Below are 25,104 nucleotides of genomic sequence, written 5' to 3' on the forward strand. Positions count from 1 at the left end.
GTAAAGCAACTTGTCGATGGGTCTGATGCTAGTATAGAGAAAGAAGATAATGGTGAACGCAATAATGACGATGAAAAAGAAAATGATAATGAGGACAATGACGTTGATTTGAATCAACAAAATGAGGAATCGGCTTTAAGAAATGGAGTGATAAACAGATATTTGCAACCCAGAGGAAACGAAAGATACGATGTGTTGACATTTTTCGCTAATAACAGAGACAGAGTCATGGCCTATCTACAGTCTCGCGCGCGCGCATTAGGAGGTATTAAATGGAATCTATGCGTGCAAGTAGAAATGCAGCGCGACGATGGTTCAGACATTGTAGTGACAGCGCCATATTTTAGAAGTCGAACTTATAGAACATTGTCGGCGGATGATATAGACGAACACGATTTAAATGAGGCGATGCAGAAAATGTTTGAGAGTCTGGAAAAATTCATTCGTGAAGGCTCGGGGTGGTATATCAAAAAAGTGTTGAAACTAGAAATCCATACTGTGGTGTACAAACCCGTCAAGGGCTCCGCATATATACCCTTACCGAGATCGCTGTCAAAGAGTCGAAGTCTATTAAATATTCAAAACCAGGATGATAAGTGTTTTCTATACTGCCTAATAGCGTCATTACATCCGACAGCGATTGAACCGGAACGCGTGGAACATTACTATCAATACGAATACGAAGTAAATATGTCTGGCATCAGCTTTCCCGTCACCTTATCGCAAATACGGAAAGTGGAACGCCAAAATGAACATATATCGATCAATGTCTTTGCCTATGAGGACGAGTCAATCGTTCCATTAAGAATCACCGAGCAACGCCATCGCTTGCACCATGTCAATTTATTGTGGCTGATGCACGAGGAAAAATCGCACTATTGTTTGATTACCAATCTAAACCGCTTTCTGTCTCGCACAAAGACGCATAACAACCAACTATATTTTTGCTCTTACTGCCTACACGGATTTAGCAAGGAAAGGTCACTACAAGAACATGAGCAGTATTGTTCAACGCATGAAGCCCAAAGGGTAGAACTTCCCATTGCCGGTCAGAACGATATTCTTGAATTTAAAGATTATGAAAAGACATTGACAGTCCCTTTCGTGATATACGCCGATTTTGAAACCATCAACAGAAAACTACACACTTGCTCACCAAATCCTGAACAGTCTGCTACCACAGCGACGAGCAAACTCGAGGTCTGCGGTTTCGGTTATAAAGTTGTGTGCGAAGATAAACAATACACCAAACCTTCTGTGATTTATAGGGGTGAAGACGCTGGTAAGAAATTCATCGAATCGTTATTAAAAGAGCAAGAAGATATACAAGAGATTCTTTCCACTATTGAACCCATGCAGATTACTGAAGAACATAATGATCTTATTGAAAATGCTACTCATTGTTGTATCTGCAAAACACGATTCACGTCTTACGACAAGACCTACAATAGGATAGTGAGACATCATAACCATCTCACTGGGGAGATCATTGGACCAGCCTGTAACAGCTGTAATCTCAGTTGTAAACAAGCAAAGTTTATCCCCGTCGTATTTCATAACCTGAAAAATTTTGATGCCCACATTCTCTGCGAAAATCTCGGTCTTTTCAAAGACTATCCATTGAAATGTATCGCTCAAAATACCGAGCGATATGTCAGTTTTTCACTAGATAGACTGAGATTTATAGACAGTTTCCAGTTCCTTCCCGCTTCATTAGAAAGTTTGGTCGAAAATCTAGCTCAAGATGGATTGCCAGCCTTCACACATTTGCTGTCTGAAAGCGAAACACATGCTCACCTACTCCTTCGAAAGGGCGTTTATCCGTACGAATACATGGACTCCTTCGATAAATTTGATGAGTCAGAATTACCGTCTAAAGATCAATTCTATTCAACAATCAAAAAAGAACATATTTCGAATGAAGATTATGAACACGCGCGCACCGTGTTTCAGACGTTCAACATGCGTTCGTTAGGAGAGTATCATGATCTGTATCTGAAAACTGATGTGGTGTTACTGAGCGATGTATTTGAGTCATTTAGAAAGCTGTGTTTACAACAGTACGAGCTAGATCCATGTCATTTCTACACTTCACCCGGTCTATCTTGGTCAGCTTGTCTGAAAATGACAGACGTTAAGTTAGAGTTGCTGACGGACATCGATAAAATATTGATGATAGAGGCCGGCATTCGCGGAGGTGTGTCTCAGATATCAAATCGCTATAAAAAGGCAAACAACAAATATGTGCGAGAGTACGACCCTTTACAACCTACGACATTTCTACAGTACCTAGACGCAAACAATCTCTACGGTTGGGCTATGGTGCAACCTCTTCCACTACGTGACTTTGTGTTCATGAACCAGAAATACATTGAGGCATTTGATGTCATGTCTATTCCGGAAGCAGGTGACACGGGTTACATTCTAGAGGTGTCGTTACATTACCCTGAAAGTCTTCACGATAGTCATAACTGCCTACCTTTAGCCCCCGTGCGAAGAGCTATTTCGAACGAAGAGCTCTCTCCGTATGCGAGACAACTGCTCAGAAAGCTGCACGGATTATCTGAGAAGGACCCTCTACCAAACCGCGGTAAAGTGGAGAAATTGTTGACCACATTAGAAGACAAAGATCATTACGTCTTGCATTACAGAAACCTACAGTTATACATCAGACTAGGCATGGAACTCAAAGCCGTTCATAGAATTCTCAAATTCAAACAAGAACCGTGGATGAAGACCTACATTGATCAAAACACGGAAATGCGTAAGATAGCCACGTCCGCATTCCAGAAAAATTTCTACAAACTGATGAATGTATCCGTGTTTGGAAAGGTAAGTCTTTCATTAGATATATTTTACTTTTTATAATCATCTCTGCTATGCTATTTTTCTGTTAAACATTCCGCGTGAATGAAGAATCTATAACTATTTTCAAACCCTTTCAGACCATGGAAAACGTGAGACTCCACAAGAATATTGAATTGGTACATACAGAAGGTAGACTTCAAAAAGTCACTGCCAAACCGGCCTACAAAAATACTACCATCTTCAATGAAGACTTGGTTGCGGTGGAACTGTACAGGACAAAAGTCAGCTTATGTAAACCTATTTTTTGTGGCATGAGTGTATTAGGTATGGTGTTTCGTTTATGAATACATTTTTCTTTTGTTGTCATTGTTGAAGATTACTATCTTAAAAACATACAATGTCGCAGCTTTGTCTTTCAATTTTATCATTACTACTTCTATCTGTATTATGATTCTCCGCTTCAGATCTGAGCAAATGTCTGATGTACGACTTTTGGTACAATTATATCAAAACGAAGTACAACAACGCCTCGACACAACTACAAATGACGGATACAGGTAAAACGTATACTCTTTGTTATAAACCGATCTATAGTTGTTATCTTTTAACTACACCAAAACAAGTAAAGCGTAAAAACAAGTGTGGAAAGTACTACATGTCGGATAACTAACTCATTCAATAATTCAACTGATTGGTGTTTTTTTGTTGTTTTTTTAGATAGCCTCCTGTTTTCTTGCGATACAGACGATATATACGAAGACATGAACGCTTCAATGGAGTACTTCGACACCTCTGACTACCCGGAGGGGCATTTTCTTCAAAGTGATCTCAATAAAAAAGTGCTAGGAAAAATGAAAGACGAAACCAACGGAAGCCCCATTACTGAATTTGTGGGACTTAGATCAAAAATGTATAGCTTTCGATGTAACGATAAAGATTTTAAGAGAGCCAAAGGCATTACTAAGGTAACGGTAAAAAAAGAGTTAAAACATGACTGTTACAAAAATACTTTATTCGATGAAACTAGCAGGATCTCGTCCATGTCCTCTCTTAGAAGTCACAGACATGCATTACTCGGTGAAACGATTCAAAAAACGGGGCTCTCTGCATTCGATGATAAAAGATTTCTAAAAAACGCAGTAGAAAGTTATGCTTACGGACATTACAAAGTCGCTACTGAACCTAATGCAAAAGATGCGATGGAAACGCAGGAGGCAATGACATTTACAATCGTATCTGAAAAGGATCTTTCAGAAAGATACTCGATTGGTGTTGAACACAGTTTTAACATTAATGACTTTAAAATCACTCCTTGCAGAAAATTGTGACCTATAATGTTTTATGTAAAATATAGTATATGTGTATGCCATTCTTCATTTATACAAAGTGAAATAAATATATACAACATATAGTTTTGTTTTTATTACATGTCTCATGAATGAAGTAAAAACGCAAACAATAACATATATTTTATTCATTTATTGATTACAATATGCATAACGTATGAGTTTTACAAGCATGGCAATAAAGAAGCGCATATCTGATTATGATTATTCCACTCATTCACTAGACATAATGGATAAGCGTTAAACATGGTATCAGCTATAAATGTATCATTGCAATCTACAGCCGAAACATCAAACATGTTTAAAAATGTTTGATAGGTGTATCCGAGTAGTCTTTGACGCAAAAACAAGATACAGTATAGTCCGCACACATTAGAATGATCACTTTGTAATTGAATACGGTTGGTGTGTACTTTGCTAGCTTTGATACGTAGCCAATGTTGAAAATACGAACTATTCTGACCGGGCGTTCTACCATAGGTATCCAAAAAGTCCACATGCCCGAAACCGTCGCAAAAAAATCCGCACCAATGTTGACCATGTTTGCTGTGAATGTCCGTATTGGCAATAAATCCGAAAGGAGTCTTTGGAAGTTCAAGCGGTAGTCTATCGGCAGGAAAAACGCCAATCACTCGTTTTGTTAACACGGGGTCACAATCGATCATACATGTCAGTTGGGATGTTTCCATTACGACAAAATTATATCTCGCTCCTTGTTCACTTCGAAATAGCCGGGACCCTCGCTGTACACGATGCAGCTCATAGGCTCTGATAACGGATTCTTAAAGACGACGTCTAGTCGTACATTCCCAGATTTTGTTAGTGACAAATACTCTCCGTGATGGGAGAAATCAGGCTCTAGTTCAAACACGAACAACGTAGAACCGCCAATAAAGTGAGTTCTATCTAACTGGTTGCCTTCATCTTGCCTCCACTTCCCGCTAGATAAAAGCAAGTTGGTGTAGGCACGTATGGTGGAGGTGCCAGAAGCACTAAAGTCCAGCTTAAGCGGGTTAGATCCGACGGGAAGACCGTCGCAATACACAGTGATTTGCTGAATGGAGCAGTTCTCAAAATTAAACGGGTTAGTACTAATATCCCCGCTCACTGCCTTACTTTTCACGAACCCCACGATTAACTTGTTGGGACGTCTGCCTTGGTACATATTATCCCAACTGTACGTGGTGGAACCTGATGCAATACTGACTGATTTCACCTCCACCTTATTGTAGGGGTAAAGAGCATTTTGCTTCTCTAGTATCTTGGAATGACCGAAAATGACAGCGGGATTCACCCGGATCTTTCGCGCGAGAATGTAAATGTCTTCAATGACCAACTGATAGGGTACCGCATCTGCCGCACACAGACAAAACTCTATTGGACTCCTATAAAGCTTGATTTTCAGGTCAACCTCGTTCAACAGGAATCTATTCATATCGAACAGATCGTGGAATATACATCCTTGCATATCTAGCGACGCGGACTGGGCTATTAATTTGTTCCTCAGAAAAAGTCCGTTGTTAGTACCATTAGGATCGACAACTCCTGCAAAAACAAAACAAAAAAAAGATAACATTTTAATGCGAGATATCGAAAAGGATATAATTTTAAAACAAACAAATAAAAACAACGTAGTATTTATTTGTCAAGGCATTATGATATAAACAAAATTACCAGGAGAGTCTGCATCGTCCATGATAAAGCACTGTGTGGTAAGCTGGCTATCAGCAGCATCCCGCCCATACTTCAGTATAGTTGGTATGTAGGCTCTGTATGGGTTGTAGTTGCACGTAATGGTGGCCTTGTTTTGAAGCGTGACTTCCACGGTGGAAAACAACGCCTGAAGAAACATATTGGCAGGCGCGACCTTATTGTCCGCCTTCTCTCCGATGGCACTTCCATCCGCCTTTGTAACTTTTACCTTCACAAATATCCTTGAATTTTTCAAATCCAAATAGTCCATGGAGTTCTGACCGCTAATTCTGAACTCAAAAGGACCGTCGCTAGAGGCCTGCGACATAGGTCGAATTTCCTCATCATAAATGTTAGTTACACTCGTTTGTGTGCTCGGAAGATCGAATAAAGCCAGCTCCGACACGAGTCCTTCTTTAAATTTACTTTCATTCAACACCGACATATTTTTAACTAATTTCAAATATATCCTTTTTTCGGCTGCCTTTCAACTTTTTACACCCCTTTCTCGAGGTTTTCTTCGTTTTATACGTTTTTTTCTTACCACCCCGCGTTGACGCTTGGTTCCTTTGTGAGACTTTTTGTTGCTGTTTTTGCGTTTAGTCCCGCGTCGTTGCTGTCCTGTGCTAGACTGAAGCATATCCACGACACTAGCCGGATTTATATCCTGTCTTTCAAGCTCCGACTTCGCTTGCGCTGTCGTTTGCTCCGCCGGTAAGACAGCTTTTATAGGGTAAGTTTTATCGTCTACCGCTTTTAAGTAGTCCACTGGTATGACTGATAAACGCCGCCCACCTCCGGATTGATTCAAAGACGTTTTACCGCTGCTAACGCGATCAAAGAAATCAACCCACTTTTGTGGATTAGGAACATATAATGTCATTTTTTCTTCTCACAAGAATGGATACTGCTTTAAATGAAGCGTTAGGTACACCGGCTGTTTCAACTCTGTCGCGAAGGTGCCGCTCTCCGATTTAATATAAATCAGAAATTCTCTCACCTCTGTCCTTTTTACTGGTACGTAATAAGGCGTATCCAAAATATAGTCCCAGCCTCTTTTATTGTTTTTCTCCAACCGTCGTAACAGCGGTTGTTCAGATCCGTGGACTATGCTTTCTTTACAAAGGTCTGAGTAAACGTATAAAGCTTCATTCGCCGTTTTCAATTTAGATTCCTCGGAAGCAAACAACTCAGTCAGTGCCACTTTCCAATTGCCGTGCAAGCTCAATGGTACACTCAGATGCACTTTAAATCGATACACTTGGTTATCCGAAAAATAAGCGTTACTTTCGTCGCTTCTAATGTACAAATACCTATCCATGATGATTATTTGGTGTTCCACGCAACGTCCTCAACATCATCAGCATCTACCCAACTATTGAATGTTTTGGGGAACCCTTGCCATTTAACAAAATATTCACGTCTTCTGTTCCTTTTTCGTTTCTTCAGTATACTCTCGATAAACCATAAACTGTTTTCGTCTTTGTTCACCTTCTGCAGTTCAGCGGAATAAAACAAACCTTGAATGCGATCACCTTTTAAATCTTTCAGTTTGTACATGGGAATGGCTTGCTTAAGAATTCGACCTGACACTTTAAACACCTCCGTGGTGTACTGTTCCTGATAGGCACGCTGAAAGGGCTGTTTAGTGAAGCTAATGCGAACGAGATCACCGTTTTTAAAGTGAAAATTAGGTTTGGCGATTGGCTTGTTTGACTTCTTCAAATACATTTTCGCCCACACATCGGCTTCGTTGCTTTTGTTGACATCATTAGGGGCTAAACCGTGCAAACCTCGATGAGGAGTTGTATTGTAACTCGCGACCACATTTTGAAGATCATCGATATATCGATAAGTTCTCTTGTGTCTCATCATTCTATACAATCTCTCTTTTAGAGTCCTTTGAACTCGCTCTACAAAATTACTTTTCGGGGAGTTGTTTGTGGTGAAAAAATGTATGTTCAAATTCTTCATGTATTTCCTAAACCATTGATTAGAAAACTCGCTACCTTTATCCGCTCGAACCTTGCGGATTTCTATCGGAGAAATGTCAATCATCATGTCCTTGGTAGCGTTTAAAACTTCCTTTGCCGTTTTGTTTTTCAATGGTTTCACCCACAGTTTCCTGGACAGAATGTCGATGGCGCAAAGCAAATAACGCACACCATCATTCTCATCAGCTATGTTAAACATCGACAAAAGATCAATGTCCAGCTGCTCGCCGATAGCCGTCACTCGCACATTCGCTTTCTTAAATTTGTGTCGTCTCGGTTTCTGAAGCGAGTAAGCGTCCTGATCGTTTAACCATTGCTTTACGTAGGAAACAGAAAATATTCCAGGATATTTATCATCAAGAACACGAAACAGTTTTTGCGCACCCGCGTAAGCAGCGGGATTTTTCTCATCAAAATAATATCTCTCTAAAATGTCTTCTTTCTCTTTATTATCCATGATAATGTTATTAGGGTACTGGTCTGACATCGAATGAGCATTTAGCTACAAAAAGTGTCTTTATAATCCTGGCCTTTAAATATAAACAAACGATCAGTAATTAGCAACACCAAGTACTAATTTAAAGTATTAACGCAACCCAGCAACGGTGATTAAGAAGAATAACGCTTCTCCGTATTTCCACGACGTGTAGTATAGCAGTTGTTTCCCTTATACTATAAAGAACAATATCGTTCTACAACAATTTTCATTCACGTTTACTTATACACACTGGCATTATTGTCAATTCTTTTACTTATATCGTAAAGGACCATCACAGTATACAATACGAGTCTTCCCGCTTCCAAGGACACAATTTTCGTTGAAGAGCAAAACTTCCCCTGGGGAATCCTACTCCCATCAATTTCTATGAGTAAAACTTCCCCTGGGGAATCCTACTCCCATCAATTTCTAACTACTATGAAGAACTACGTTCCAAATGCGTTTAAGGTTTTCATATCTGTGTACATACCCAACATACTGAATACGATGACCGCGTTCCCCGAACCAAAAAAGGGTCATCCTTACACGTGGCACACGTGCTTTATCGTTTTATCATTAAGTGTTTTCGGCATAAGCATAACAGATAACTTGGTATTAGTATTATTGCTTTCCGTTGGAAGTAATTTCCCTTGAAAGCCAACAGTTAAATGTCGCCGAACGATAAAACGATAAGAATCAGCACAAAATGACTCAAGTCACTAATTATTCACGTTTTAACAAATACAAGGAAATAGTCAATCATTTTACCATTTACGACGGTGTGTTGTCTTAACAGCAATGCCGGTTTGTGTGTACCTAATAGTTGAATATATGAACAAAGCTTGAATATGTTTTCACGACGTCAGAAGTTATATAACAAAATCACATGCACATTAATATATGTATATGTATAAAAAAATAATAACCATCTCCGTCTTATACTGCCGCCTATGCACGTGCACTGTACATTACATGGCTATGTTTCAGTTTTATTACCGCCAGAGTATAATGTGTATTACAATATGCTTGTAAATCAAAGCAAGACCAAATGAATGAATAAACAAATCATGAATTAACGAAGGAATGATTGAAACTAATGATAATACATGTACATTTTGGAAAAGAAATGTTATAAAGTTCATAATGATTAATTTAAATACACTATTATCGAATTTAATTCGGATAATATCTCTTACACCTAATTCAAAAAGAAAACAAACACACTTTTATCAATGCAATCATTTATTTTTTAAAGCAATCTAACTTGAAAACCTTTTTTTGAGCATCATTCAGTTGATCAGATTAATTAATCTTTGCCATCGACTTATTTAAAGTTGATGGCACACTTTTGAAGTAATTTTAACCGATTAGGATGTTTCCGGTTTGGACAAGGAATCGCCATGTTTGTCAAACGATTTGTCATTGGTAGGAATGTCTTTTGTCAGTTATTTGGCTTCTTTTCTGTATTGCCAGAATTGGCATTACTTTCTTATAAATCCTATTTTGTCAATAAATATGTTACTTCTATCGTCTAGCTAAAATCTAAGGAAAGTCGGTGAAATATAATCTTCATGAACCATAGATATGGCTATAGCAGTCTTCAAAGAGAGTGTCTAGGTTAACTTCTACGCGGTCAAAGCAGGGATCACCAGTTATGCCCGACTCATGAGCAGGAGAGGCCATAGGAGTAATAAGTCCGCTAACCGCCTCAGAAATCTCGATGCTTTGTAACAGCCCTCTTTCCCCGCTATTTAGGCTATCCGCCCACCAATCTGGAGAATGAATGCCAGTTCCGAACACTGGGAGACTCAAACAGTCTGCTGTTTTATTGTCAAATGGAGATCCACAATTTGAAAAGTCAGTATCACCTAACAGATCATCTAAACCTAATTCTGAAACTGAGTTTGAATCGGATGATGGCGGGCTCATTGCCATGATTGGACAAGCAGCATCGTCATTAGTGTCTATTAAGTCTTCAGTTTTAATTTTGATTCCTCCAATTTCTATATCTTGATTGAGAATTGAAGTCCAGTTAAAATCGCCTTTAAGGTTTCCTTCCTCTTCATTAGCACCAAATTGCAATACACTGTTTCCTTCGTCAAGTTTGCGAATTTTTGTAGGTTGACTGCAGCCAATTTCTTCATAACCATTATCAATAGGCTCTTGTTTAACACGTTCTAAACTAAATTGAGTATTTGTCGTAGTACAACTGGTCGTATTCGTTGTCTGTCCATCGTGACTATTTCTACATTTCTTGAACGCACCATTTTCAATGAGGTCGCTGTATTCTGGGTTGATTCTCCAAAACCCTCCCTTGCCTGGCTCGTCTTTTCTGCGAGGAACTTTTTGGAAACACTTGTTCAGGGAAAGATTGTGCCTGATAGAATTCTGAAAGAAACAATATGAAAATTAGTTTCAAATTTTTGAGATAATATTTGACTTATACAGCCGATATATTTTGCTGTTGGGTAAAACTCGAGTCCACCACTATAATATATATGGTTTTAGATATGGATATATGACCAATATTACTCAGCATAGAAGTATTAATTACTTGGCTTATGCTCTCTGGGAAGGAAATAATGTCACTGAGATTCAAAGATGGTCTGTTTTAGGAAATGTTTATAGTGAATATAAGCTCTATAAACACTGATTAAAATACTCAAAGTGTTTACTTCATTGCATTTCAACCTGGCAATGTTTACAAACACTAAACTGAACACTTAATCTAACCCTTAAAAAGTGGATGATGATTTCATGTTAATCCGAACTAATACATGATTTTGTAATACACGTACCTGCCAACTTGGATCTGCTGATCTGTAGTACATAAAATTGTCTGTAATCCATTTGTATATTGCTGACAAAGTTATCTTGCTCTTCTCAGTTTCCTTAATAGCCATACAGATGAGAGTTGCATACGAGTAAGGCGCTTTCACATATGGATTTGTCTTGTAGTCTATGGAATCGCCCCCTAATGTGGTTGAAATCATCGAGGGAGTTTCAAATGGTTCACATCTCATTTCAAACAATTTAGAGTGTGGAGGGCCACATGCCACATTTAGAATTGAGTTCGGATTCACTTTAATATTTTTGTAATCTCCAAAGATAGGTCCTGGGCTTGCTGGTGGCGTCAGTGCGGTGATATTCAAGTTCTGAAGCCAGTTTAAGTTTGTAAGGCTGTCATCAATATTCGTACTCCCATTGCTGCATGTGTCCATTGGATATTTTTCCATCCAGTTTTGACGTAGAAAGAGCGCCAGGTGGTCCCGGGTTAACACAGGCATCACAGGTTTCTTTAATATTTCAGTAGAAAATATTAAATGAGACTAATGCAACAGCTATGTCAACTACAATAAATACTCTAGGGACAAAATAGCTAATCACAATGTTTGTAACAAGTTCATGCCAGAACCAAATTTTGATCTTTTGATCACCTTATTTTCCGCGAAACGTTTTCATTGGCTCACTGATCAGAGAGTCGATTGATGCGTGAAAAGCGTTTAAACCATTGTTTTAACGGCAAATCGTATCAACAGCAACGACCTATTGTAATCATATGTTGACAATTGATATTATACAACAGAAAACATGCAGAAAGTCTCTATTTATTAACGTTTTAATACATACCAGAAACAGGTCAGTCATTTTATTATGTAAGATGAACTATTATCTAAACAATGCATGCACATACAAATTCTATACCGTGATGCAAATGTATCCTAGACCATTTTCATCGCTTGCCCAATTCTGGGCTTAAAACTTTTTAAGTAATAAAACAAAATTAATGAACATGTTTATTAATTCATTTGAATGTCTGAAAAGTAATTAACATCGAAGTCCTATACTGCCGCCTATGCGTGTGCACTGTACAGTTAATCTGGCACGCATTATTATGTTTCAGTATTAAAACTCCCTGAGTACTTGTATTTCTTGACTTGTACATATGTTGTTAAAATATGTTTAATTGGAAGTAACAATAACACAAAACAGATAAATGAATGATTGAGATTAAACAGATTCTCTAAACTACATATTTCATTGTTGAATAAAAAAGTTCATATTGATTCATTTAAATTTATTATCATCGATTCTATTAACGCATGTGATTTCGAATTATTACTTTTTTAGGCTATATCAAGGTAATCATTTTTTGAAAGCAATCTAACTTGTGAACCGATATTTGAGCAAATCGTATCATTCAGTTGATCAGATTAATTAATCTTTGTGTCAGCCTTCTTTTAAAGTTGATGGTATTGTGCAAACTGTTGAAATAATGTTAACCGATTAGAATGTTCACGGTTAAGACAAGTAATCATCAAAGGATGTCTTTGGTAGGAATGGTTTCGGTCAGTCATTGGACCATATTATATCACAATTTAATAATCTACCCGAAGTTTTAAAGACAGAAAATAATGTCTTTTGTGTAATAACAAGCCATAATAATAACAATTGAGTTTTAACCAATTCTTGAAATTCTGAAGAAAAGAGAAAAAAAAACCTACCCATTGATTTATTAACCTTGAAGGGCTTCGTATCCTATACTTTTAGTTAAAGATTTCTGCGTACATTACCCTGCTTACCGAATGCGATATCAACCTTATTCATCGGACGTGGCTGTATAAAAGCATTGGCGTTTTGTCGTCAATAAGTTGTTTTTTTCGCATTCCCTTGATAGATAACTTGATATACGTATTCAATTGCAACGAATTTCGCTTGAATTCTATAATAAATATAATATAAATATATAATAATATTTTATGAAGGATCTGTAACAATGTTATATTGTGGGCTATTTTAGCTATTGGAAAGAACAAAAACCTAATTAGGGTATAACAATACTGGAGTTGACTTTAAAAAGACAAATGTAATATTTTATGAAATATTCCGACAATACAATCCTTTTGTTTACACTACATTTCAAAACAGGTTAACATTGTTTTACAAATCTGTTCATATTATGTCTTAACACATTGTATTTATTGGACAACTATAAGATTTCACTATGTAAATGACAATGCCACACATATCAAGTAACAAACTAATTACTGAAAATGAATCATGTTTATATCTTTTTACATATTAGCATAAGATTTTTATATTTTCGTAATTTCATTTAATCTTCACACGAATAACTCCTTGACTCGTACGTATAGAACACATGATATATGTCAGTCAAGGCAAAAACAGATTAAATAAGCTTAAAGCAGGACATTTTTGTTTGTTTCATGACAATATAGAAATCATGATTTGGGATTCTTTAAAATACTTCATTGCGTTTTTGCAAGGTAATGTCAGTATTATAAAACACACTCTGAGAATTAATTGCTCATGCGTAATTTTTGTCAGCCAATCCTTGACATGTCATTAATTTATAACATATTATCATGAATTATAGACAGAATATCATACACGGTTAATAATTTCATAGTTAATAATTAGAGTCTGACCCATGCACATACAAACAATATATACGTACATACATTAATCAGTTTATACATGTACACGGTCATTCATGATAAATTAAACAAGGCATAAACAAATATAACAATTGTTATTTATCAAAGTTTCAAAGTTTATTGTACACTCTGCACATATAATACATGTGATACGAGGTTTACAACAAATAAACATACACAAATTAAATCGGTCAAGCTTTGTAAGTACGAAGAAAAAGAAGAAGAACGCTATTTTCTATCTTCTTGAGTCAACTAAGACAAATATAATAAATATATTTATATTAATTTGTAACAATTTATAGGAAAAATTGAGGTAAGCGCTAAATAGCCTGGTGTACTAATAAAATAATCCAGTATAATCTTAAAAAAACTTTGCTAAATCTATCAATTTCTTTTTATCTGTGTCATTCATCATTTTTTTTATAAATGATTGTGTTACAGTTATCACCTTTAATATGCGGTAGCAGTCGTTTTCTTGTATCAACAAAGTGAGTACATTTAAAAAGATAATGTTCAATGTTAAACCATCGCCCCTTTTCAATAGGGAGGTGATGATTACACATTCGAAATCTTATCAAATATTGCAAATAGAAATCAGGAACATTGTTAAAATAGCATCAATAACTAAACGTATCCTTAAACATTCTATAATTCAAACATTTGGAGAAGGAATTAACATCAGATGTCCAACTTTGTATATATTAATTAGAAAGTGTTTGATTGATTCTAGTTAATATCAGACATGTTTATAGCAAACACAAAATACATACATGTGCAAGGCATGGATTTAGACACAAATTGTTTTAACAGAAGAGCAGAACATTTGTTTATGGATACAAACAACAACATACTTATTAGTTTCTTAAGATGTTTGCATATTATATAAATTTTGATAGATTAATTAAAGATTTATTTGAATTGTTTGATAGCAAATTAATAAACTTTTGCTTTGTTGGCCACGTGTAGTAATATCTTTTAATATATTTGGCTCTTAAGTCTGCGTATTTCGGACATATTAGAAAAAAGTCACATTCATTTCCAATCATTCTTGGTCAATTAATGTCAATACAGGAACAAGTGGAACTAGCGTAAACATTCCTACCAAAGACATTGTTTGCCAATCATGATTATTACTTGTCCCAACTGAGAACATTCTAATCGGTTAACATTACTTTAACAGTTTGCACAATACCATCAGTTTTAGAGAAGGCAATTCAAATGCTTAATTAATCTTATCAATATAATTTTTAAAAAGGACTTTGGTTATGAAAAGTATCTCACTAGATTCCCAAATAAACAGTTATTTTCATTCATCAAATTTAGAACAAGAACTCATAGAATGCCTATTGAAATAGGCAATAGGCGTAGAATACCACTAAACGAACGACTATGTACTCACTGCAATAACAAATTAGGAGACGAATTTCATTATTTGTTCGAATGTCAATATTTAGACGATGAAAGAAAACAGTTTATAAAACCTTACTTTTATAGATCTCCAATACATTTAAATTAGAAAAACTAATGAATACAGGCAATAGGCAAACACAGATAAATCTATATAGACTTGTTAATATTATTCTTGAATGTATGTATTACATATGTAAATATATGTACTGTAGTTATATGTTTATCATTGTCGATTTGCAGATTTTACAAACATGTATGTAAAACATGTGCTGTAGTTTAAATTATTATTATTATGTAAAACATTAATATTGTCATATTGTCGTAATACGATGTTAGTTAGAAACAAGCTGTGATGTATTATTAACATGTCTCATATCAGAAAAACAAAATATTGAATTAAAAACACCTTGACTTCCTATCATTTTGTTTCGGATAGGTTTTCTCATTTATTAAAGGGGTTTCGTATGACTTTCTCTTCTTTTACAGTATTTCGATCGCCAAATTTGATTAAATCTATCATTTTTCAAAACGCATGTTCAAATTAGGCACACAATTGTTAGATAATCTTTTTCTTATGTACAAGTGATTCAAAGGTAATATTTCTACTATTGATACAACCTTATTCATTGTGATTTGCCTATAATGTTTTCTGACTTCATGTGAGTGACTCTCTGATACTCGTATTGGGTATCATATGAATTGTAGTTAGAAATTTATAATGTATCTGCCGCCATGTATATATGTTTTGTATATGACCTCATTTGCCATGTTTATGGTATGAATGAATAAACGGTGTTTGACTTGACTTGACTTGAATGATACGATTTGCTCAATTTTCAGTTCGCAAGTTAGATTGCTTTTAAACAATGATAACATTGATATAGGCTAAACATGTGTAAGCGATATTGTCATAAATTAGATTTGATAATAAAATCGTTGATTAAAATTAAATCGATATGAACTATTTAACATATAATCATGAAATATGGAACAATGTCTTTAATATCAATTATTCATTATTTACTGCATAATTCGTCTATTTACTTAGTCATGATATTATTTACAAGCACACATTTACAACATATGTACAACTCAATTAGATATGTACTCAGGGAGTTTTTAATACTGAATCATAATTATGAAAGTCAGATGAACACGGTGTACGTGCATGAGCAGCATTATAAACCGGAGACGGTATTGTTGAAAAAAAATAATATGATACAAAGGTCAATATATTTGTTTCAAGGGTCATGGTCATATCGACTTTATTAACGAATTTAACATCGATATATGTATCGAAATTAAATTCAAACTATATTTGTTTTGGACGATATCAATGTAATCATTTTTTCAAATCAATCTTACTAGCGAACCGAAATTTGAGCAAATCGTATCATTCAGTTGCTTAGATCCATCGAACTTTGTCACCGACTTCTTTAAAGTTGATGGCATACTGTAAACTGTTGAAATAATGTTAACCGGTTAAAATCTTCTCGGTTAGGACAAGGAATCATCATGTCTGGCAACGATGTCATTGGTAGAATGTTTTTTGCCAGTTATTGGACTTGTCTTCTGTATTGACATTAATTGGCATTAGTGTTTTTTTATTATGCAACTCAATTTTGTCATTAAGTATGTTAATTCTGCCGTCTACCAGAAATTTCAGAAAAGTCGATGAAAAAATATTCTTTATCGAACCATACATAACATCCAATGGCTATGGCAGTCTTTAAGTTGTATAGAAAAGTGTTGAATATATACATATATGTCTAATGTATTGTTTAATGTTAAAATACGTGTATGTTATATTTAACTATGAGCACGCTTATGTAAAATTTGATATAATTTTATCTCACTCCAAAAACTTGTAAATTTGTGTTTGCATTTGTTACCTAAATATTGAATAAGTATTGTGAAGTTCGAAGGTATGAAATATTTTAAGAGTAAGAGAGGCTGCATTTCAAATTGTATTAACATGCACTTCAGGTAAAACTATCTACGAGCAACAGTAGTTTATACGGATAATTGGATCGATATCAATTGTATACAGGTACATATGTACGGCTTATTAATTACAGGCTTAAGGTTGTCATCTCTGCATATTTTTCTAATAATGAATTTGTTAACGGCAACATTGCTTGGTACAGTATTGTAAAGAATAGTGAACAGTCCGGGAATTTTAGTTTTCAATTTTGGCGGCAACCTTTTTGTTGATTTTCCCCAAACAGATTGAGTATCTTATAAACATATATGTCATGATTATCACGATCGAACATGCATCGCGACCTTTTCTTCTTTTCATTTTGTTAATCTGAATTATTGCGTAATCCCAATAAACCAATCATAACATATTACCACGGACCTATAAGCTTATAAATCCGTGATATTATTAACCCCATGTTCTTTCTTTTTTTAATCGGTGATCATCAATGGTGTTATGTTACAACCGCATGGCCAGCTACGTATACACCACACATTGTCCCATACGGTGCCCGTTCACTTCAATTATCTTAAATCTGTATTAACGTAAAAAAAAATCATTTTAAATTCTAAACATTATAAGAACTGGTTTCCGTTTATTTTGCACAAATATTAAGCAAATTATGGCTCTAAGATATTTCCAAGTAACGACAAAAATCTACAAAGATTTTTATTCAAACGGACCGGTGGTACTGAACACAAATAACTCTTCAAAATATAAGATACACGAATCTTTATTTGAAGTCGGGTATATGATTTTAAACTTCAATCCTATTTGTTAGATGTTAATATACCTACGTTTAGAACTGCATTGGCTAGGCTTATAATGTCGGCGCATAGACTATAGACAGAAGCCGGGAGGTGGCACAAACCAGTTGCAATTCCACATTGTGATAGAAAAATGGTTTTGTGTGTAATATCTTAAATGGTGTCGTTCATTTTATTCTAGAATGTCCATGACATGAAGATTTAAGAAAGAAATATTTGAAGAAATACTATTATACAGGACCAAATTTATTGAATTAATGAAGTCACACAGTATACGTGTATATTGCTATGCAAATAAGGAACCATATAAAATGTATATTGGGTGAACTGATTCCATTAAAAGAATCTTCATGTCCTATGTCCCTTTTCATTTAATTGTGATATTCATATACTAGTATTGAAATTTCATATGTATGTGTATAAGCGCGCGCGCGCGCGCGCGCGCGCGCGCGTGCGTGCGTGCGTACGTACGTGCGTGTGTGTGTTTAAACCTTAATCACTATGTTATTATGTATGTCATTGTAAAAACGCTGTATACTCATAGGCTTTTTTGCCTCGATGTATTTGTGAATAAACTCTATGATAACAAGAAACATAAGCTCAATGAGCTACTTTCCGACATGAATAACACACATACATAACAACACATAGCAAATAATAATAAAGAGAGGGTCATCTTCACACGTGACACACGTGCTTTAACTGTTTAAACACTGGGATTTATATATAAGCGTCGGCGTTTTATCGTTCATAAGTATTTTCGGCATAAGCATTACAGATACCTTGGTATTAGTACTATTGCATTCCATTGGAAGTAATTTCCCTTTAAGGCCAATAAATATGTGTCGCCGAACGATAAAAAGCATAAAATGACTCTATTTACTAATTGTTCACGTTTTAACACAAACAAAAGCCAATAGTTTTACTATATATAAAACTGTGTTGTATAAACAGTAATGCCGGTTTGTATGTATCTAATAGTTAAATATACGTCGGAACATTTCAAGTTAAATAACAAAATTACATGAACATTAATTTATATGTACGTATAAAAAATAATTATCATCTCCGTCTTATACTGCCGCATATGCACGTGCACTGAACAGTACATATGGGATTCATAATTATGTTTCAGTTTTATTACCGCCAGAGTATAAACATTACGTGTATTTATTATCAGGGGTTTCAATAAGACCCAAAATCAGGAATTTTTTAAAATTCCATGTATGATTTTCAGGAATTTTCATAGAATTTGTAGGGAAAGAAGCATATTTGATGCACAACTCAAAATGTTTCATGTTTATTGTTTATATTCAACCATAACATGCATTTCCGCACTAGTAATCATAAATTCCCTATCGAAGTCGGTAGATGGAGACAGAATGCTGTACCACATGGCAATAGAAAGTGTACGTTTTGTAATCCAAACGATATCGCACTATTTACTTATATGTCCATTTTTTAATCCTACCAGAAAACAATACATAAGTAGTCGTTTTTATTCAAGACCTAATGTCTTACATTTTAGTGAAGTTTTAAATTGTAAGAACCCGGATACCTTAAGGAAAACAGCATTTTTTGTTAAAATCTTAGTTAATCACTTTAAACGAATCTGATCATGTATTTTATAGTTTTTCATTTGATATCTCATAACTATATCGATTATATTGTATCTTAATTCAAATAAATGAATTTGTTTTGTTATAAAAAAAATACTATTTAAACTAACCACATTCCCCTTACTTACTAATTATATTTGTTTTGTATAATGATAAACTCTAAACCTGTTGTGAAGCCGCCATTAACCCACATATTTATACCTGTGTTAACATATATATATTGCGTTTTCTCATGCTTTTACTTAAATGTAAACTGTGATATAATAAAAGAATATTGAGTTGAACAAGAGTCTAGTATAGGGGCGCATGGGGATGCGAGTGGGAGGGGTCCACCCCTGTCACAAGGGGGGGGGGGGTTGTGGGGTTTCTTATAGAATGTTTTGTTTTCATACTCAATTTAAACCATTTTCCATGATTTTCAGACTTGTACAAAATGTTGTTGCTTTTTCACAAATTTTAGAAGGGTGTGTTTAAATATCAAAATTAAAATTCGTCTTTGTGTCTGTGGTAATATGACTGTACTTGTCTGGATTCTTCTTTAGTGCAATGTCTCATTTTTCTCCTAAAATTCATGTAAAATAAAAAATAAAACCCAGACAGTTAAGCATTTGAAACAATTATACTGGCCAAAATACACCAAAAAAATATGTAGGGGATGAATTTTATATGGTACGAACGGGATTGGGTACGAATGTTACATTCAGCCTGGCTTTTTATTCAATTGTTTTTGGTAAAGTTATGCTTAATATGTTGATGTTTTAGAATAAAATGACAATAAAAATCACTGCCCTTGCTTAAAGAAACACTTATACAGCATAAAACATTGATAAAATAACTCCGAAAATCGTTCCGACAAAATGGCGGTTTCGGCAAATTTTGACAAGATCGTAGACGTGATAGAAAAACGCGACAAGTCAACAATATTTAAAATAGCGAGTCTCGTCTGTACAATACAATTATTTTACAAGGTTTAATAGTGTTTGACAACTTTTTTCAACAACCCTTCGCATTTTCTATAGCATTTTACGAACTTTCATCTTTGAATGAACGAGTTCTCATTGTATATTCTGATTGGCTGACATTCAATAGCTCCGCCTCCTGGCGATGTTTCACTAATTGGCTCTTCCTAATTATCGAATTAGAAGATGGCCGTTTATGAATACACAGGTCGTCTGCTCATTACAAACAATAAGCTGTCATAAATTATGACACGTACAAGGCATATGGGAAGATGAAAGAGCAGTACGGCATATTTTAAGCAGTCAATGGTGCACAGCATATGAAAAAGTCTGGTCTCATTAAAAGAGGCGTACAAGGCTATTAAAGGATTTTTCAAAACGCCCGGGGTCAAATTCTGGGACGTTTTTGGCGATTTTCCGGACGTATAAAACGTCTACGTCCGCTTATTGAAACCCCACAATATGCTTGTAAATCAAAATAAGACAAAATTAATGAATGAATTAACGAAGGAATGATTGAAACTAAACAAAATAGATGTATAAATTTGGAAAAAAATAATATGTTCATGATGATTCAAATTCACCATTATCGACTTTAATTCGGAAATTAAAGAAAACAAACAAACACACTTCTATCAATGTAATCATTTATTTTCTTTAAGCAATCTAACTTGCAAATCGGTTTTTGAGCAAATCGCATCATTCGGTTGATCAGATTAATAAGTCCTTGTCATCGACTTATTTAAAATTGATGACATTATGCAAACTGTTAAAGTAATTTTAACCGATTAGGATGTTCCCGGTTTGGACAAGGAATCATCATGTTTGGCAAACGATTTGTCATTGGTAGGATTGTCTTTTGTCAGTTATTGGGCTTCTTTTCTGTATTGCCAGAATTGGCATTACTTTCTTATAATACAATCCTATTTTGTCAATAAATATGTTACTTCTATCGTCTAGCTGAAATCTAAGGAAAGTCGGTGAAATATAATCTTCATGAACCATAGATATGGTTATAGCAGTCTTCAAAGAGAGTGTCTAGGTTAACTTCTACGCGGTCAAAGCAGGGATCACCAGTTATGTCCGACTCATGAGCAGGAGAGGCCACAGGAGTAATAAGTCCGCTAACCGTCTCAGAAATCTCGATGCTTTGTAACAGCCCTCTTTCCCCGCTATTTAAGCTATCCGCCCACCAATCAGGAGAATAAATGCCAGTTCCGAACACTGGGAGACTCAAACAGTCTGCTGTTTTATTGTCATATGGAGATCCACAATTTGAAAAGTCAGTATCACCTAACAGATAATCTAAACCTAATTCTGAAACAGAGTTTGAATCGGATGCGTGCGGACTCATTGCCATGATTGGACAAGCAGCATCGTCATTAGTGTCTATTAAGTCTTCAGTTTTAATTTTTATTCCTCCAATTTCTATATCTTGATTGAGAATTGAAGTCAAGTTAAAATCACCTTTCAGATGTACTTCCTCTTCATTAGCACCAAAATGCAATACACTGTTTCCATCGTCAAGTTTGCTAATTTTTGTAGGTTGACTGCAGGCAATTTCTTCATAACCATTATCAATAGGCTCTTGTTTAACACGTTCTAAACTAAATTGAGTATTTGTCGTAGTACAACTGGTCGTATTCGTTGTCTGTCCATCGTGACTATTTATACATTTCTTGAACGCACCATTTTCTATGAGGTCGCTGTATTCTGGGTTGATTCTCCAGAACCCTCCCTTGCCTGGCTCGTCTTTTCTGCGAGGAACTTTTTGGAAACACTTGTTCAGGGAAAGATTGTGCCTGATAGAATTCTGAAAGAAACAATATGAAAATTAGTTTCAAATATTTGAGATAATATTTGACTTATACAGCCGATATATTTTGCTGTTGGGTAAAATTCGAGTCCACCACTATAATATATATGGTTTTAGATATGGATATATGACCAATATTACCCAGCATAGAAGTATTAATTACTTGGCTAATGCTCTCTGTGAAGGAAATAATGTCACTGAGATTCAAAGATGGTCTGTTTTAGGAAATGTTTATAGTGAGTATAAGCTCTATAAACATTGATTAACATACTCAAAGTGTTTACCTCATTGCATTTCAACCTGGCACTGTTTACAAACACTAAACTGAACACTTAATCTAACCTTTAAAAAGTGGATGATGATTTCATATGAATTAGGACTAATACATGTTTTTGTAATACACGTACCTGCCAACTTGGATCTGCTGATCTGTAGTACATAAAATTGTCTGTAATCCATTTGTATATTGCTGACAAAGTTATCTTGCTCTTCTCAGTTTCCTTAATAGCCATACAGATGAGAGTTGCATACGAGTAAGGCGCTTTCACATATGGATTTGTCTTGTAGTCTATGGAATCGCCCCCTAATGTGGTTGAAATCCTCGAGGGAGTCTCAAATGGTTCACATCTCATTTCAAACATTTTAGTGTGTGGAGGGCCACATGCCACATTTAGAATTGAGTTCGGATTCACTTTAATATTTTTGTAATCTCCAAAGATAGGTCCCGGGCTTGCTGGTGGCGTCGGTGCGGTGATATTCAAGTTCTGAAGCCAGTTTAAGTTTGTAAGGCTGTCATCAATATTCGTACTCCCATTGCTGCATGTGTCCATTGGATATTTTTCCTTCCAGTTTTGACGTAATAGCAGCGCCAGGTGGTCCCGGGTTAAAACAGGCATCATGACCTGAGCCTGGTGCTGATGAACCGCGTATGCCTGTGGGTACATCGTATTGGCAAAGTGGAGTTGAATTTCAAGTAACAGGCTATTCTGCGAAAAGAAAATATGAATAGCATGAATCCAAATATTAATACAAAATTTGACGCTAACGATTGTTGAAATGTATATGTGTTCAATAATCATGCTTTAAATATATTCATTTAATATTAGACATAGGGTCATCAAAACACTCTTTACAGCTATATGCGATAACAGATATAAATACCGTATATACATACATTTTGAATAATTTTGATATGAATATAAAAAAACACCAAGATCTTCTTTAATATTTCAGTAGAAAGTGTTAAATGAGACTAATGCAACAAGTATGTCAACTACAATAAATACTCTAGGGACAAAATAGCCAATCACAATATTTGTAGCAAGTTCATGCCAGAACCGATTTTTGATCGCCTTATTTTCCGCGAAACGTTTTCATTGGCTTCCTGATCAGAGAGTCGATTGATGCGTGAAAAGCGTCTTAACCATTGTTTTAACGGCAAATCGTATCAACAGCAACGACCTTTTATAACTCATATGTTGACAATTGATATTATACAACAGTAAACATGCATAAAGTCTCTATTTATTAACGTTTTAATACATACCAGAAACAGGTCAATCATTTTATAAGATGAACTGTTATCTAAACAATGCATGCACATACAAATTCTATACCGTGATGAAAATGTATCCTAGACCGTTTATACCGCTTGCCCAATAATTCTGAACTTTTCAAGCAAAAAACAAAACAAAATCAATGAACATGTTTATTAATTCATGTGCATGTCTGAAAAATAATTAACATCGAAGTCCTATACTGCCGCCTATGCATGTGCACTGTACAGTTAGTTAATCTGGCACGCATCATTATGTTTCAGTATTAAAACTCCCTGAGTACTTGTGTTATTTGACTTGTACATATGTTGTTAAAATATATTTAATTTGAAGTAACAATAAGACAAAATAGATAAATGAATGATTGGGATTAAACATATTTTTTAAAAAATAGATATTTCATTGTTGAAAAATATAGTTTAATAAAAAGTTCATATTGATTAATTTAAATTTGATATCGTCGATATTATAAAAAAAATTAATTTCGAATTATTATTATTTTTAGGCTATATCAGGGTAATCATTTTTTGAAAGCAATCTAACTTGCGGACCGATATTTGAGCAAATCGTATCATTCAGTTGATCAGATTAATTGATCTTGGTGTTCGCCTTCTTTTAAAGTTGATGGTATTGTGCAAACTGTTGAAATAATGTTAACCGATTAGAATGTTCACGGTTAGGACAAGGAATCATCAAAATTCTGTTCTGTTCTGTTCATCAAACGATGTCATTGGTAGGAATAGTTTCGATCAGTCATTGGACCATTTTCTATCAAAATTTGTCCAATATGTCAATTTTATGATCTACCCGAAGGTTTAGAAACAGAAAATAATGTCTTTTGTGTAATAACAAGCGACAATAATAACAGTTGTGTTTTAATAAATTGTTGAAATTCTGATGAAAAGAAAAACTATCAATTGATTTATTGACCTTGAAGGGCTTCGTATCCTATACTTTTAGTTTGAGATTCCTGCGTACATACCCTGCTTACCGAATGCGATGTCAACCTTATTCATCGCACTTGGCTGTATAAAAGCATCGGGGTTTTGTCGTCAATAAGTTTTTTTGTATTGCCAAGATGAAAGATAACTTGATATACGTATTCAATTGCAACGAATTTCGCTTGAAGTCTATAATATAAATATATAATAATATTTTATGTAGGATCTGTAACAATATTATATTGTGGGCCATTTTAGCTATTGGAAAGAACAAATAC

At 35.1% G+C, this 25,104-nt stretch overlaps 5 protein-coding genes across 5 annotated transcripts in view; 1 reads left to right on the forward strand and 4 right to left on the reverse strand.

Annotated features, from left to right (window-relative positions):
- Positions 1-4,136, forward strand: part of LOC128213473 (uncharacterized) — a 4,688-nt gene extending 552 nt beyond the window's left edge. Inside the window, exons 2-5 of the mRNA XM_052919210.1 lie at positions 7-2,832; positions 2,946-3,132; positions 3,273-3,365; positions 3,526-4,136. Coding sequence (XP_052775170.1) covers positions 7-2,832; positions 2,946-3,132; positions 3,273-3,365; positions 3,526-4,136 — 3,717 coding nt within the window. The remainder of the gene's footprint in view (positions 1-6; positions 2,833-2,945; positions 3,133-3,272; positions 3,366-3,525) is intronic.
- A 706-nt stretch (positions 4,137-4,842) lies between these two features.
- LOC128213479 (uncharacterized protein F54H12.2-like) lies at positions 4,843-6,291 on the reverse strand. Its single transcript, XM_052919220.1, has 2 exons — positions 5,829-6,291; positions 4,843-5,699 (listed from the first exon to the last, which is right to left on the reverse strand). Exons 1-2 carry the CDS (start codon positions 6,289-6,291, stop codon positions 4,843-4,845), a joined length of 1,320 nt encoding a protein of 439 aa, XP_052775180.1.
- Positions 6,292-7,172: 881 nt separating this feature from the next.
- On the reverse strand, positions 7,173-8,297 carry LOC128213487 (uncharacterized). Its single transcript, XM_052919230.1, has one exon. The coding sequence runs from the start codon at positions 8,295-8,297 to the stop codon at positions 7,173-7,175; it is 1,125 nt and encodes a 374-aa protein (XP_052775190.1).
- Positions 8,298-9,887: 1,590 nt separating this feature from the next.
- On the reverse strand, positions 9,888-11,966 carry LOC128213495 (forkhead box protein J1-B-like). Its single transcript, XM_052919242.1, has 3 exons — positions 11,949-11,966; positions 11,117-11,614; positions 9,888-10,706 (listed from the first exon to the last, which is right to left on the reverse strand). Exons 1-3 carry the CDS (start codon positions 11,964-11,966, stop codon positions 9,888-9,890), a joined length of 1,335 nt encoding a protein of 444 aa, XP_052775202.1.
- Positions 11,967-21,507: 9,541 nt separating this feature from the next.
- Positions 21,508-23,893, reverse strand: LOC128213500 (forkhead box protein J1-B-like). Its single transcript, XM_052919257.1, has 3 exons — positions 23,876-23,893; positions 22,737-23,315; positions 21,508-22,326 (listed from the first exon to the last, which is right to left on the reverse strand). The coding sequence occupies exons 1-3, from the start codon at positions 23,891-23,893 to the stop codon at positions 21,508-21,510; spliced, it is 1,416 nt and encodes a 471-aa protein (XP_052775217.1).
- Positions 23,894-25,104: the final 1,211 nt, after the last annotated feature.

The sequence above is a fragment of the Mya arenaria genome, chromosome 2 (assembly GCF_026914265.1).
Source record: "Mya arenaria isolate MELC-2E11 chromosome 2, ASM2691426v1".
NCBI lineage: Eukaryota > Metazoa > Mollusca > Bivalvia > Myida > Myidae > Mya > Mya arenaria.

Bases quoted from the DNA above. Each gene is read 5' to 3' on its own strand.
- LOC128213500 (XM_052919257.1), bottom strand. The intron at 22,327-22,736 runs GTACGTGTATTA...TGTTTCTTTCAG, and splicing joins CAGCAGATCCAAGTTGGCAG to AATTCTATCAGGCACAATCT.
- LOC128213479 (XM_052919220.1), bottom strand. From the start codon at position 6,291: ATGTCGGTGTTGAATGAAAGTAAATTTAAAGAAGGACTCGTGTCGGAG. The intron at 5,700-5,828 runs GTAATTTTGTTT...TTGTTTTTGCAG, and splicing joins GGACGATGCAGACTCTCCTG to GAGTTGTCGATCCTAATGGT.
- LOC128213495 (XM_052919242.1), bottom strand. The intron at 10,707-11,116 runs GTACGTGTATTA...TGTTTCTTTCAG, and splicing joins CAGCAGATCCAAGTTGGCAG to AATTCTATCAGGCACAATCT.
- LOC128213487 (XM_052919230.1), bottom strand. From the start codon at position 8,297: ATGGATAATAAAGAGAAAGAAGACATTTTAGAGAGATATTATTTTGAT.